Genomic DNA, 15,563 nt, shown 5'->3' with positions numbered 1-15,563 from the left:
GCAAAGATCACGTGGACGATCCACGAGCATTGGTTCATCGAGAATTGACTTCTACAGATGGTATTCGATATCTTGGATGAGTAATCGTTGGCCAATAATGGGGCCATAGCGAATTTTTATCGACTCCACCTGAACCATTTGCCACGCCATTCGTCGATTTGGCCAGTGTTCCCGTTAAATTGTGGCTATTTGTTATCCACACTCCAAGCAAGTCGCTCCTCCTCCAATGCTATTATCCTATCGGTCGATTATTTTTAGGTACATATCGTTGGAAAATCGAGGGGTGGTTTAAAAAAGGAGATCGATAATTTTACTTTGTGTACACGTCTAATAGACTATATTTTTCATTTTTCTTAAACATTCTGTGACTTTGTTTTCCGTGATTATTGTACTGTTTGCCCTCACTCCAAATTTCAAAACATATTTTACCGCTCTTTAGGCTGTCTGTGGTGTTAACGTTCAATTCTTAAAGTAACATAGTATTTTCGGCAGCCCGACTACGACGTATCTAACTCAAGAAGTACGAAATCGTAAATGGTGTATGGTAGCTGATAAGTTGCACGTTTAACACCGCGTCAATGATAAACACCGTTGAAAGTGTCGAGAATATCAGAGATTTTTGTAAGAAAATTTTCGTTCCAACACCATCCACGTGTCTCGTCGTGGCTAAACAATTGCACATCCAAAGAACAATAAAATTTATCGTAAAAAAATGATTGAGAGATAACAACAAAATCATCGATATCAAAGAGAGAATGTCTCGATGATAGAGGAAATATTCGAAATTTTTAGGAATAGAGCCACGTCCTGTTAGCGAAAACGTCAAATACTTTTAGTATAAATCTCGAAGCGGCGAATTATCCTGTGCGTTTGGTATATGTACTTTTCTTCGTTGACCATTACGCGATTTTCAAGCGTTTCTCTCGAATTAATCGACGAAGTTGATACGACCGATTGGACGACATTTAGCCCGCGGCCAATTGGTGCGCGCGTCCCATTGATTGGCTGGTGCGTACACATAATACCGTGGAATAACGGTGCCATTTGTGTTCAATCACGAACGTTGCCGAAGATTTACCGCCATCGAAGTTGTTCCCATTTGCGTCGTTTGGAAATTACTACTTAATACGTCATTGTAAAATGTCTCTCTGTTTCCTCGTTTTTTTCGGAGCACGATTCATCCTTCCCGTTCGTGGAAATAAATACTTAGATCGATGATACACGTCTTTCAGATCGTCTCTTTTCCAGCATCGTTTGCAAATTGCCATTTGATACACTGCAGCAAAACGGTGTATTTTATGCTTCGTTGATTCCAACGTTTTTTCGCTTCACGATCGATCTTTCACGTTTGTAGAAGCAACGTAGTTTTTTGATCGACGATCAGATTGACGATATCTTTATGCAAATTTAGCAAGAAAATCAAGCTGCGAGATAAAAGGTGTAACAGATTCGATTTTGCCAATATATTATTGCGAGTTATATGAGACATTTTGAGACATTGGCGTTGACCTTTTAAAACATCGATGAGACGTCCATCACGATTATACCGATGGAATCGGAAACGAATGTGGAAATGTATATAGGAGTTACAAGATATTTATTGCGATAATGCATTTCATAGGAGTCAGCAAAATATGTCAAGAACCAAATTGTTCATTACCTAGGACGAGACTCGTTCTACTTTCAGAGACCATCTTTGGCACTAATTCTACCTTTAGGTCTAATTTTGTGCAAAATATATTTACAGGGAACTTATTATACATAGATTTTCAAATTGCTTTCAAATTTCATCGATACAATCACGACATATCGTGTCTCGCTATGTATACTAATAAGACGTATAAATGAATATAAATTTATATAACAATACAATACGAACATCCTACGTTTCTACTGTACGATAAATATTCAAAGTACATTGTCGCGAGCCAACGCACTTTGTCGTTTGTCGAATTCTCAAAGGAGTCGCGTACCTGCCACTTTTCTAAATTTTTTAAAATATCAATCCTAAAACACTCTGATCAACGTTTATCTGCAGAAAAGAAACAGCTATTACGGAGAAAATTGATGAGATTACGTAAGATATGCATCGATCAAAGTGCTCCGGCGCTTTTCAAATTCAAGAAATTTCAATCAAGTGGAGTCAACCGCTTTGGCCTGCGAGTGTTTCGAATAAAAGAATCAAAGTGAACGCCGACAAGATGGCGCGATGTCCATATGGGAATGAACCCAAAATGAAGGGAATCATCGGCATCACGTGCACAGTTGTATCGTTGGAACACGCTGACCGACGATGCGTTAATAGAGCAATCTTCGTCGAAGAGCAGCTCGTACAGGGATCGTTTCTGGTCGAGCACGCGGTGCGAGCGTCGCCACGAAAGTCGTCGGGAAGTGGTTTGAACGTTGTGGAAGATGGCGGCCGCGCCCTATCAGGCTCAATGACCTCTCCGACAAATCGTTTACTTCGCACGCGGTGGCGGCGTCAGCGGGATAGACGCGCCGCGCCGCATCTTCGGCGCCGTGCGAACGCGCCTTTATGGCCTGTGTGTGATCCACGTTGCTCGAGTGACGTAAGCGCGTTCTCATCCTTCTCCCTCGACCAAGGTGTTGCCCAAACCTAAAGTTCATCGGGGCCCTTTTTTCTCTCTTCGTTCCTCCTTCGTTTTGTGGTTGTACGCTGAATACGCCCATCATGGCTCCTATTTCTGCAACCCTTTTGTCTTCATCATTTGGAGCGTCTTTCGCTTTGATTAAATATCCCGCGTTAGCGGATTTTTTGTATCTTTTTTTTTATTCGATTATCTTCTTTTCTCGTATTGTTAGCCGAGTTTCGTTTGCTTTGTGAAGCATTTATTGAATCATTTGGTGTCTGTATCGTGGATGTGGAATTCTTCTGATTAGATTAAGTTGTCGTTTTTTTTTTATTTAGAATTGTTTGGTTTTCTGATCCTAATTGATCTTTATGAATGTACGTATGTATATATTATGTTGTCCGAAAAGCGTCTTTCTTTCGCAAACGTGTTCTTTTACAACAGTGCACCTTTATACAAACGTGAAACTAAGTCTGTGAAATGTCGCGGTATTTATCTCAACAGAACAAAATAGATCGTACGTAATTCGATAAAATAATATAAAACAAAAGACGTTATGCGTCTATTATTTCCTCATAAAACGAAAGACACTTTACGGACAACCTAATGTATGCTAAGATTGGATGTTAATTTTTACGAAGACACTAATTCAACAGAAGCGTTTCTATACAGAAACCTGACCTTCCTTTCTTCACGCGCGAAAATGTATTTTTATCGCTAGATGACAAATATCACGTGTTTGAGTCTAGAAAGTCTCTTGTTATTACTTGTAGAAAGAATATAAGACGCTCGAGATCCTTTGCTTCTAAAAATTTAGAACCGATATTGTACGAATTAAAATTAAAATTAAATAATACAAAATTCACTGTAAAGAAGTCCCTTTTTGTAAAAAGGAGTCTAAAAAGATATACATTTATCAACGAATCGCAGTACATACGTAGCAGGATAGTGAAGACGAAATTCCTCGAAATTTTCTACTAATCACATCATCTTTAAATACCCAAATTATCTTTAAGCCCCAAATTAATTCGAATCTCAGGTTTCTCATACAGAAGCGTTAAAACCTTCTTTCAGTAAAATAACGCTGTATTCCAGGATATTTACGCTAATTATCAGTGAATCATAATACCGCGATACCAAAGGTGAGATTCCTTGAAGACCAAGAGAACGATCGGTCTCGTTTCCTCTGATAAATAGTTAGCTCGAACGCGGACCACGTAACTGCGATCTTTAAAAATAGAAACAATGAGACACGCGGTTTGATGCAGCTGTAGACATTGGCACGTCGTCTACAGTCTAGAGAAACTAAAAGAATCGAACCAGTCGTTTTACCGAGGAATTACGAGAGAAATTCGTACGATCGTTAGCCGATACACGTGTCTTTCCGCTAAATAATTATCGCGCTAAGCGTGACTTCTTCGAAATGCTTGGAGAGAGTATAGGAGCAAGCGTTCATCGCCACGTGACAAATTGCCCTCCATTTAATTTGTGATGGAAAGCCAGAGGAAACTCTGTCCATAGCGTATATCATGTCGAAATTTATGGAAAATGTAGTTGAAGATGATGAGAAAATCACGAGATTATCCTTTTTGTAAAAATAAAACTTTATCGAAGATTTATTGCGTTCTGTAAATCGATCAATTAAATATATTCGTTTGGTCGTGAGAGAATAAGATTGAATTTTTTTCGAATTTATCGTAAAATCTACTACCGTTTTTGTCTCTTTTTGGGACACGTGAATTTATCGAAGCAAGCTGTTTGTTTCGTGAAAATCGAACGTGAGTCACAAACCTTGTTTTAATGAAATCAAGCGATTGATAAAAAGCGGAGTTGGTCGCTTTGAGAGTTTTTAATATCTATTTTCCTATTTATAGTATTTCCTCTGGTATCTACTATTGTCTATCGATTGAGGTAATCGGGAAGACAAAAGACACAGAATCTTACGGTGAGCGTAGGAGTGAATTAAAAGAATTATATAAATGATAGAAAAAAAGCAAGACGAAGCAAAAATTTGGTAGATGTAATTAATTTCGCTATCGACAGGAAGCGTAGTTTCTTGCACCGACCGTTTACGACGTAAGAAAAATGTAGCGCACATTGCCTCCGTGTTTTGCAATACAGTTCTTAATATTCCTTTACCGCGATAAGATAAATGATGCAGCAGTGGCACGGAGCAATGGATCGTATTTCAATCGCGAGAAATTTGATCGTGTTTTGTTGTGTTTTCTCTGGTATTTTCCAAGCTTTCTTTACTATTTTCTATCGATGACACTTCATAGCTAAAAGTAGTCAAAATAAACGTAAAGCGTTGAATACTCGTCAAATTTTCGAAACCCATCGAAAAACTCGACTAAGGCTTTCAAACCTACCAAGATTCTCAAGATTTCTAAAACCACCAAGATTTTTATGAGTTTTAAACTTCGAATCATATCCCAGGCGATTCGAAGTGTCTCAGATCTGAACGCTGCTTCTGACCAAAGATGATTTCATCGAAATCAACGAACGCGGTTGCGGCTGATCGCGAATATAACCGAGATTTCTTGGATTTCCTAGAAACTCTCGTGACAATTGATCTCGCGGACGAAAGCCCACTTTCCGGAGGCAATCGACACGCTGCCACTTCATACGATAATCTCCGGAAACGTCTGTTGCGGTCTGATGGATCGCAACATCTCGAAATTAAATCCTAACTATTGCTACAAGCGGACGAAGAACAATCGCGAGAATAAAGAAAGAGAGAAACGAGAGATCGATAAGAGAATTAAATATAAATACAAATGAAGCAATAGAATAGCGACAAGAAGAACTTTTTGATTGTCGTATACGGATCAAGCCGAGAATGATAAAGCCAGTTTCTTTTTCTGATAACGAAATACCATAGAAATGCGAAAAGAAAGGGCACTGAAACAATAAAAAGTCAGCTATTATTATATATATATATATTATACAAATCTTAATTACCCACGCATCGCATCTTACGAAGAAATCTTTATTTGAAGTGAAAAATTATAAAATTACCATAAAATGTAAAAAGACACGTAAATGGCGAACGAATTAATAATAGGAAATCTTTTATCAATAAGAGAACGAGATTACGGCTACGTAGCTTTAAATCGAATTCATCAAAACTGAGAAACAGATAGTTTTAATATCCAACGGAGAAATTCTTTGCCACGTGCCAATATTAATTAACTATGAATTTATGAAACTAATTAACTGCGAATTTACAATATATTAAACAAATACCATGTAGCAACATTAATCAACTATAAACCTACAACATGTTCGAAGAACAAATATTTCATTTTAAAAATTAAATGGACCCTTCGATTTAAATATCCTGCACTTCCTTTTTGTTTACTCAGATTACCAGAAAACGGAACCGTCTCTTCGCAAACAACAATTCCTCGATTCACCGGTGCAGTGGTTTCTCGATATCCACGTTGATATCGACATAGATCTGCCGCATTGTATTCCTGGTTCATAATCGGCTGGCAACAAAAATAATTTCGCCGCAGGAAGAACACAAAGAGCGACGCGATCTGCGATCGAAAACAAAAAAAACAAGCCATCGTTTTGTGGCTTTCAACTGAGAATTTTTCTACCTTTCAGTAGCGGCGTGCAGCATTCCACTCTTCAACGAGGGAAAGAGAAAGAACAAGCACGCACGAATAAAAATAAAATACGCCGCGGGTCGCCGATTCGCTGTGTTCGAATCGCAGTCGATTCGCGCGCGCCTCGCGATAAAAGCCGCATCAGAGGGAAAAGCCTTTGATACACTCGCCACGAACGGTGTAACGACGTCGTTAAAGCCGTTTACCTGCGTACCAAGGAAACCTCTATTTACGATTCTTCTTTGGTACGCGTTCGTTACAGTTCTACAAATACCTTGGGTCAATCTATGAAGAAACATTTTGCTCCATTTACACGAATTTAATGGCGAATAGACGTTCCGGGTTTTGTTTCCCCCAATGTTTCTTCGGTTTTGACAATCGATTGATAAATTGAAAAAGAAGGAGAAACGTACGTTTATATTGTTATCTATTATTTATTTATTTATTTATTGATTTATTTGTTTACGAGTTTATTTTGACTCGATCCAGTTAAAGATAAAACCAAATTCGTATTTCTGTAAATGATCGCGCGAAGTAATGCTTGTATAACGAGCGATTTTTTCTAACGCGTTGGATTTCTAAATAATATGTTAGAGTCCATGGTAATGACGTAAATACTGACGTTTGTATGAAGATAATTCAACACGAAGTTCAATATTACAGCCAAAGATTGGTGATTATATTTTCGTTTGCTTTAGTTCGAAGTACCTTTTGTTTCGATATTTGCTCTTGTATGTTTAGGGAAGCTGATATATATTTGTAGATAAAAAGCGGAAGACGTAGATTAGAAAGTTTGTTCAAGAAGAAAAACTAATATGTATGTTAGCTTCATTAGCCTGATTTGGTTACTAAGGATTCTGAGAATTGGTTGATAAGCCGGCCAAAGAAAAATGTGAGTTCGTGTTTTCGTGATTACAAATATGTAATGATTGTATAACAACGATTTCCTAATGAGTAATATTTCTAAATAATATCTGAGAAAATACGTTTATGATAGTGGTGAAAATATCTCTGTACGAAGATTAATTTAAACCAAAATTCCATGTCACAGCTCAGAATTAATGAGTTAAGAATTAATTAGTATTTTTGTCATTCTACTTGAAGTATCTTTTATTTAATATTCGGTTTTACTTTCTTACGGAAACCGATATATAAATGGTAGGTACCAAATGAGAAACGTAGAATGAAGAGTTCGTTTAAGTACAAAAACTGAAATGTTATTTTTATTAGTCTGATTTGTATGCCAAAGAAAAGAGTTACATTAATTCTTTTAATTATTAATTAATTTTGTTTTCCTCCTTCAGATAGGTATAATATCAATTTCATCCATCAAGAAACATCATTAGAAAATATAGAATCCCACAAATAACTGCAATATTACATTGCAAAATTATACACATTTAATAATTCCAACTAGACTGAATTACTTCGTTTCGTCCTATTCGATATCTGTTCGCTTGACACACAGAGACAGAAAGATACTGCTGTTGCTTAGAGAATGACGTTGATTGATATTACCTTCTGCACGAACCAACAGCCTAATCCCATTCTGCCATATCAAAATTCCATCGATCAGATGAATATCTTGCAGATCACGAGATCGACGATCGAGTTGATCGCCTCGATGTTTCGAAGCGCATGAATCTGAGATTGCGTGATATTACTTACAATTTGCTTGGCCAGTTTCTGCATTCCGCTGACGTCACTTGATGGCGCATCCTCTTCCCTCGCTCTGACGGTCGCTGAGAGATACGCATCTGCACGCAGTCTCGATCACTTGGATGATCCACGCCTGAGATAACGTTCGTCTATCCTAGATCGATCTGCTCTGATCATTTCAAGAGGTCTGTAACGTTCAAAACGAATTTAAGAAACCCGTTCCCGTAGTCGTCTCTCGTATTTATTGCTCGTTTTGTTCTTGAAATCGACACTGGTTTATCGCTTGTTTCGTGCAGTACACGAAGAACTTGTAAAAGTGTGCAATATCGACGCTCCTCTTTTACTTTGAAACTTGTTAACTTCTGACGAACTTTTCGTGAACTACGATAGCCTCGTTGTGAACTATTAAACGTTCTCGCTACGCGATTAACTTTTCATTTATTCGTTAGACGCGACGTTCGTTATTCTTAGAAGGACAGTATGAAGGAAAATCGCGACCATCTTGCTACAAACTGTATTTAGTGCCTTCTCCTGTTGTGTTTCAATCGACTGCACCATCGAAATTCTATTACGAAAAACAAAATAAAGAATTCGATAATCCGCATTCTGTAAAAATCAACATCGTTTTGTCGTATCTTGTATTTTATCTAATAGAAAATTGTATATTGTCAATGATTAGAAAAAGGCAGGTTTATTCCTTTTTTTTTCTTTTTTCTTTTTAAGAATATCTATATTCACAATATCTGTACGATAATAGTTTATTCAACGATTACAATCTCGAAGTAGAAACGCTGCAAAAATCGTACCAACTGTCGTAAAGAGTTGATGATAAGTTAAATGCAAAGCAACATTAGCTGTTCTCCGTCAGTGACGACAAATGATTAAAAGTATGTTAACCTCGGGGATAAACCTGCCTTTTTGATAACGTTTTATTAGAATTCGATAACGTTCTAGATACTTGTATTATGAAAAGTCACGAAAATAACTATCGAGTCGTCAGTTTCGTAACGATATTTCGCGCAACGTGATCGCGGTCGTTCTTTATCATCCGCGGCAATGATCACGGGATCTGTACGCCGCTTTTCAAGCCTCCAGCGACATAATCGAGATCCTCGAACGGTACTACGTATAGGAGGAAGGCAGGAAAGGTCACGGCTCTGACCCATTTCGACGTTTTATCGGCCTACTACGCGAGCAAAGTTCGCGTCTCGTGGTGCACGAACTGGTCCGCGCTTCGTGGAACGAGATTACATGCATACGTGACTTCCGTTTTCTCGCCTCTTGTTTTTCCACCGAACGTTCTGCCCTCCTTTATTTTCCTCTCTTTTATTTTATTATCCTAGGCGCGGTGGAAATTTCAAAAATCGCGAAATATTCTCGAGATTTGTGAGCTGTGAAATCGAATAAATATCATTGGTGATGTTTCGAAGGCTAAACGAAGATTGACGTGTGTATGTCTGATTATTGTACATATATATATATATATATATATATATATATATATGTATTAGGTCGTGCCAAAAGTTTCTTTCGTTTTATAAGAAAATAATAGATGCATGACATTATTTATTTCATATTATTTTTCTTTACATTATTCTTATTGTTGTCTTATTATTGATATTATTGTTCTATTGGAACAAAATGGATGGATTCACTAAAATAATATAAAGCAATAAATACTGTGCGTTTACTATTTTCTTATAAAACGAAAGAAACTTTTGGGACAATCTAATGTAATACGATCATCAACACAACAGATGTCTGTAGAGATTTATGGAAATATTGGCGAAAAATTTGAAAGGTAAAGATCAACGTGTTTATGTGTCATTAACGTGTACGATTATCCAAGTATGGTACAAAATATATTATTTTACTGTAGATTTAAATGAGCTGCGATTATCGGATAAGTGTTCCAATAAGATTTTTAGAAACAATGGCAAAGAATCCTGTGTGAAAGTGAAACTTGAGAATACAAGCTAGTATATTCGTATAATTAATCGAATTAAAAACAAAATTCTCCTAGTATAACAATTTTATTAGGTCAATACATTTTTTGGAACGATAGAAGCGAAATTTTAATACAAATTACGCGATAAATAATGGCTTGAGAAAATATTTTGTTATACCCTGGCGAATGACGTTATATTGGCCATGGATTTCGCAGAATTGAAATTTATTTCAATAGTTGGCCTTTGAAAATATTTCGCGATATTCTTGTTTATATAGAGATAGTGGTGAGAAAAATGTTTATGGTATATCTGAGTCGTATAAAGTGCAATCTTCAAGGTAACTCTTTATAAAATAAATAATCTAAATTCGCCTTCAGTCGTCTTCATAAATTAATCATTAACGAGCAACGAACAACAAATTCACGCATCTTTCGATATATTAACCGTCCATAGATAGAACAAGTTGTCGTTCTTTAGTAAAAATTGATTTTCCACGAAATGTATTTCCGAATGGAATTTCAGTCTCGAATTCCTCTCACCCAATTTAGCGTTTGTATCGGGAAAAGTTTGAAATATTCGACTCAACAAACGACTGTAATGCAACAAAAAAACATCAGCAAGCATCCTGGAAATTTTCTGCAATTTTTTTGGAAGCCTGGAGCGATAAAAAGTATTCGAACAGGAGAATTGAAACCATCGATGACCTTCGTCAGAAGGAATTTTCGTGAACGTATTCGAACGATTCTCGTGCAGAAGCTGGCGAAAGTGTTCGACTATGTAGGCTGACTCACGACGAAATTTTATCTTGGCCGGCGATTTGCCAAATATCGAATCGTCGCTTGTAGCTTTCAGTAGCTTTCTCTCAACTGAAACGATACTTTTGTCCTCCGATTCCTCTTGCTCCACGGTCCATGTTGACTGCCAAGGAAAATTCGTTTAGACGCGGTTAACCACGGTACACGTAGTGGAAGAAGCGTCGCGGTGTTTGTATCGATTACTCGTTAAAACCTTCACATCGTCGATATTTATGCAATGTTTTTGCGGCTGAGGAAAATCAGAGCTGTGGGATTTTTCAGTGGCAACCGCGAATATTTAATCGTTCGTTCGATTTATCAGAGGCGTTATCGTCCGCGATAGTTTGGCACACTTGTGACGAAAATAACTGGAACTAAATGGACTTTACAAGTTACAGCGGCGGACAAGAGAAAATTTATAAAATAAAAGGATGTTATAATTTTACAAAATGAACTTATATTTAATAAGAACAATGAATAAATATAATATAATTCCATGGAATAAACGACCGTTACCATAACAAGTAAATAATTTTTATCGATTAAAAATTTTGTTCTATTCTCCATTGTATTTTCATTTTCCATTGTGTCATATTATCATTCTCCTATTTGATTATCAAGCGACGATAAAATAAGGAAATCAATAAAAACGTACGTATTATATTTTTCTCCCATGATCTTCGAAAGATATAGTTCTTTTTTCTACGGTGTGTTTGATAGCAGATTAAAAATACGCTTAATACGTTTAAAAAAAAAGAAAAAAGACGCATGTTCCGTCATTTGCCGGGTTAAAGAGTGCTCGGGACATTTCACGGATGTATATTTATGAACGCCGACCGAACGACGTAAAATGTGTAGTGGTACCGTCTTCAATTGGTCTCGTTCACGAAGACATTCGCGTCTCACGTTTTACACTGATCATATCTTAAAGCTCGTTACAAACGGTATTCGATATCTTCTAGATTTTACCGACGTCGTTCCGCTGCGTCTTGTCATCGAGCTCGTATAAATTTTTATGCCCCATAGTTGCTCTATTTCCGGTTTACAATAGGGTGTAACCATGTTTGTCTTTGATTGACGTCGTTTTCTGAAGCAACGTGGTTTCGGCAAGTACGAAGGAATTTACACGATTGTGGTCAAATAAAAAATTTATTATCAATTTTGTGTAGTCGTGTTTGTGAACAAAGAGGAAATACAGGAGAAAAAGATGTAAGTCATATTTTCCGATTTTTATTTAAAAAATGATTTCAGAATTCGATTCTGTATTATTAAAAATAGTTTCGAATTGACCACGCACTGTATACTTTTGCATATTCAATAAATGTACGTTATATGCAATAACATATAAAATAAAGATCACAAAAATCATAATTTTTAATAGTTGAAACAACTCTCCATTCGTCGTCTACTTTTTCTCCATTTTTGTTGTATTCCTATGGTCGTAAAAGTGGAAATTTGTACAAAAATCCTTTCCATTCTGAAACCGTATTCTAATGATAAAATTAACAAGTGATGTAACGCACGTACAGCTATTATAGAAAAAAGTAATTCCAACCTCGTAACCACGGTACTGTACAACAAACTTACTGTAATAAAACCACTCTCTTATCGTACTGCCCGGCAAAAACGAAATTAAAATCTCCTTGTCTATGTCCAGAGAGATATAAATTTCCGCGAAAATCCTTCGCCCTAAAATCCCACTCTGACAATAAAATTAGCCCGTTGATCCAACGAACACCGAACTCCGTAAAAAGAAAGTAATTCCAAATTTTTAATCGCGATACAAAGTACACGACAAACTTGCCTATACACACGCTCTCTTATCACGCTTCGCAGCAAAAACGAAAACCATTAAAAAGCAACGCTTCCAAAAAGACGAAAAAACCCATAAAACGAGGCGAAGCCTATCTCTCGCGAGCACGAAACTCCTAAAAAGCAACCGCGTCCATGACAACCTTATACAATCGCGTCTCTATGGTCTGTTATCGCACACCAATATATACTACGTTATATACGTGAAAAAAGAAAAAAGGACAAAAAAAGAAAGAAAAGAAAAATAGAGGGACTAGGGGTGTCGGTTAAAGAGAGAGGGGCAGAGTGGAAACGAGATATAACGTGGTGCACGTGTGTGGCTGTTGTTTCAGGTTGCAGCGAGGACGAGGCAGCAGGTGTCGTGAACGCGGAGGTGGGCGGAGGTTGCGCGGCCGGGGCGCCAACCACAGGAAGTGGCGTTGGAGGTGGTAGCGGCACAGGTAGCGAAGCCGGTGGTGGTGGTGGAGGCGGTGGTGGAGCAGGAACAGGAACAGGAGGAGGCGGAGGAGCCGTCCGTGGTGGCGGCGGCAGCGGCGGCGGCGAGGGCGGATCGACGAAGCAGGGTGGCGAGAAGTGTCCCCAGTGCGGCTTCCTCTGTCGGGACGTCCACGTGCTTCAGCTCCATCTCGAGGACACGCACAAGACCCCGTACGCCATCGACAAGAACGATCTCAACGCTCAATTCCCTCAAGTGGTGAGTGAAACTAACGTCAAGGACGAGAGGACTCCATTGTTCCTTGTGTATTATTGATCATGCGCGACCGGCCTGCGAATTTTCCATTTTACTCGTGTCTCTTTTTGGCTTTGTTTCATCTTCCTTTTTACGTACAGTGCTTTCTATTCCCTCTTTGCTTTTTGTAAGACAATTTCGATATATATTTGCTGTTTTTCCTTTATTCTTCTTCTGAAATTCTGTTTTAATAGGAATGATATTAACGACGACGATGGGGGAAAAGAGAAACAAGGAGATTGAGTTTTTGAGAACAGAGAGGTAGAGTTGACGAAGGGATTGACGAATCTTTTTCTTGCGTAGAATGGTTTCTTTCTTTGTTTCTCTTTGGAAACCGTCTTCCCTCGCCATTTACGGCCTTTTCTTTCATTTCTCTTGAAAGGAATGATATATTCGTTATGAGATGACGACGAAGAATAGCTTACAAAAGAAGGAAGTTGAGACGTAGTCGAAGATATTATTTCTTCGTTTTTGTAGATGGATACTCTTTTTCGTTCTTCTTGTTCTTTCTCCTCCTTCCCCTTTTCTTTCTTTCATTTTTTTTAATTTTCTTTTAAGAAGAACGATATTGGTTACGATGACGGAGAATGGTCTGTAAAAGAAGGAAGGGAATTGGGTTGTTGAAAGTTGAGAGGTAATTGACAATAGAGTTTTATGAACGAGTAGCTCGTGAAATTGAGATTGCCTTTTATATTACATATTTATACGCTGTTGTTTTATTAGGTTTATTTCTTGCCTATCTTTATAAGTAGACGTAATACACACTGGATGCACGATTCGTCATTAAGTTTATGTAAAACAGTATAGTGGCCGGCGCACCTGTGCGATTATAAGATTCAAAGTAGCTCGTTCTCGTGATTAAATACTCGATTCTGCTTTGACTTTACTTTGATATTTCAGCTTGCCTTTGTTACTCTTCGCAGTTGACGGTGCCGGTTGAAATTATGGTTTAAGAACAAAGAGACTTTTCATGTTATTCGGATTATACTGAAAATTTGCACTATATCACAATTATCGTATTAAAGGAAATATTAAATTTATTAAAAATTCAACAAAATTACAAATAAATTATGGAAATGAAATTATAAGCATTCTCTAAATAATAACTTTAAATAATAAAATAAATTTTTACATATAAGTAGTTAGTGAAAAGATATGTATTTATTAATAAAGATCGAATAAACGCGATGAAATTAATCGATAGATTTTTTCCAGTCCTGCAGGGTGTGCAGCAAGACTTTTGCTAACGTCTACCGACTCCAGAGGCACATGATCAGCCATGATGAGAGTGCCGTGCTTCGTAAGTTTAAGTGTCCCCATTGCGAGAAAGCCTTCAAGTTTAAGCATCACCTCAAGGTACTACGAGTGCACCCTTATTTTTCATTTCTCATTCGTACATCGTTATTTCCGTTCTTTGCTTTCTTTTTCATAATCTATTTTCACACAGCACTGCCTGACTTTGATATAGTTTTCTCCTGTAACCGAAACGAATGAATTCTTCCAAATAGAATTTCTCTGTATATAATTTCAACTTTCTTTGTTTTCTTTTTATTTTTTTATTTTTCGAAGAAAAAGAAAAAGAAATTATTGTACGTAGAATGCATCGATTGACATATTTGCACCGGAACGAATATTCCCCGAAGTTAATTTTATTCATCTTTAGTTAACGCTAGTAGTTAAGTTTAGATAAACGCTAGTTCACGCTAGACTGCGGTTATTTATGCAGATTCGTAGTTTCGTTAATACAATACAAAGAAACAGATCGTTACATTCGTTTCAAATATCGCACCTTAATTTGCAATATTTTATAGAATTCAAAGTATTCATAGAATCGATAATAAAAAGAAAGATCAACTGTATATTATCGTATCACGTGCATTTTTTTACAGTTTGAAATTTCGAAATTCGATCGAATGGATAAAAAATTCACGGTCTAGCGATTGCACCATCGATTCATATATAATTTCTCTTTTTTTTTTCTTCTTCTAATTTCAATTTCGATTTTCATCTTTATCTTTGTTCTCAGGAGCACCTTCGCATTCACAGCGGTGAAAAGCCATTCCTATGCAACAACTGCGGCAAGCGCTTCTCCCATTCGGGCTCGTATTCGAGTCATATGACCTCGAAGAAGTGCCTGATAGTAAACTTAAAAAAATCCAGGCATACGAATGTGAGCAACGTGGATCGTGGGCCGAAAAAGGCGCAACAACCCCTGCCGCCGGGGCGGCGCGAGGTCGATCTGCTCGCGGCGAATAATAACACTTTCCTCCCTATTCTGCCGAAGCTTTCACCCTCGGATTATCAGGAGATACAACGGGAAGGAGCGGGTGAGGGTCGATAACGCCATTCTATTTCAACCGCAATCGTCGTCGTGCACCTTGAACGATCCGGCTCCGTGAACTCGATTCGTAATC

The 15,563-nt window shown here is 37.5% G+C and overlaps 1 protein-coding gene and 1 long non-coding RNA gene across 3 annotated transcripts in view; one reads left to right on the top strand and one right to left on the bottom strand.

Moving 5' to 3' along the window:
* Positions 1 to 15,563, top strand: part of LOC126914665 (zinc finger protein 1) — a 35,151-nt gene that overhangs the window by 8,754 nt on the left and 10,834 nt on the right. Inside the window, exons 1-4 of one of the 2 annotated variants that reach the window (XM_050718894.1) lie at positions 9,526 to 9,665; positions 12,752 to 13,113; positions 14,365 to 14,505; positions 15,176 to 15,476. In XM_050718894.1, the coding sequence (XP_050574851.1) occupies positions 9,638 to 9,665; positions 12,752 to 13,113; positions 14,365 to 14,505; positions 15,176 to 15,476 (832 nt within the window). In that variant the 5' untranslated portion in view covers positions 9,526 to 9,637. Of the gene's footprint in view, positions 1 to 9,525; positions 9,666 to 12,751; positions 13,114 to 14,364; positions 14,506 to 15,175; positions 15,477 to 15,563 lie in introns of those variants that run through there. The other variant, XM_050718893.1, reaches the window with a different exon arrangement.
* LOC126914908 (uncharacterized) lies at positions 7,407 to 8,867 on the bottom strand. Its single transcript, XR_007709928.1, has 2 exons — positions 7,874 to 8,867; positions 7,407 to 7,754 (listed from the first exon to the last, which is right to left on the bottom strand). It is a non-coding gene; the product is annotated as an uncharacterized LOC126914908 (long non-coding RNA).

This window comes from Bombus affinis, chromosome 3 (assembly GCF_024516045.1).
Source record: "Bombus affinis isolate iyBomAffi1 chromosome 3, iyBomAffi1.2, whole genome shotgun sequence".
Classification (NCBI taxonomy): domain Eukaryota; kingdom Metazoa; phylum Arthropoda; class Insecta; order Hymenoptera; family Apidae; genus Bombus; species Bombus affinis.
The sequence above is the reverse complement of the archived record's forward strand: the minus strand, read 5'-3'. Positions and strand labels throughout refer to the sequence as shown.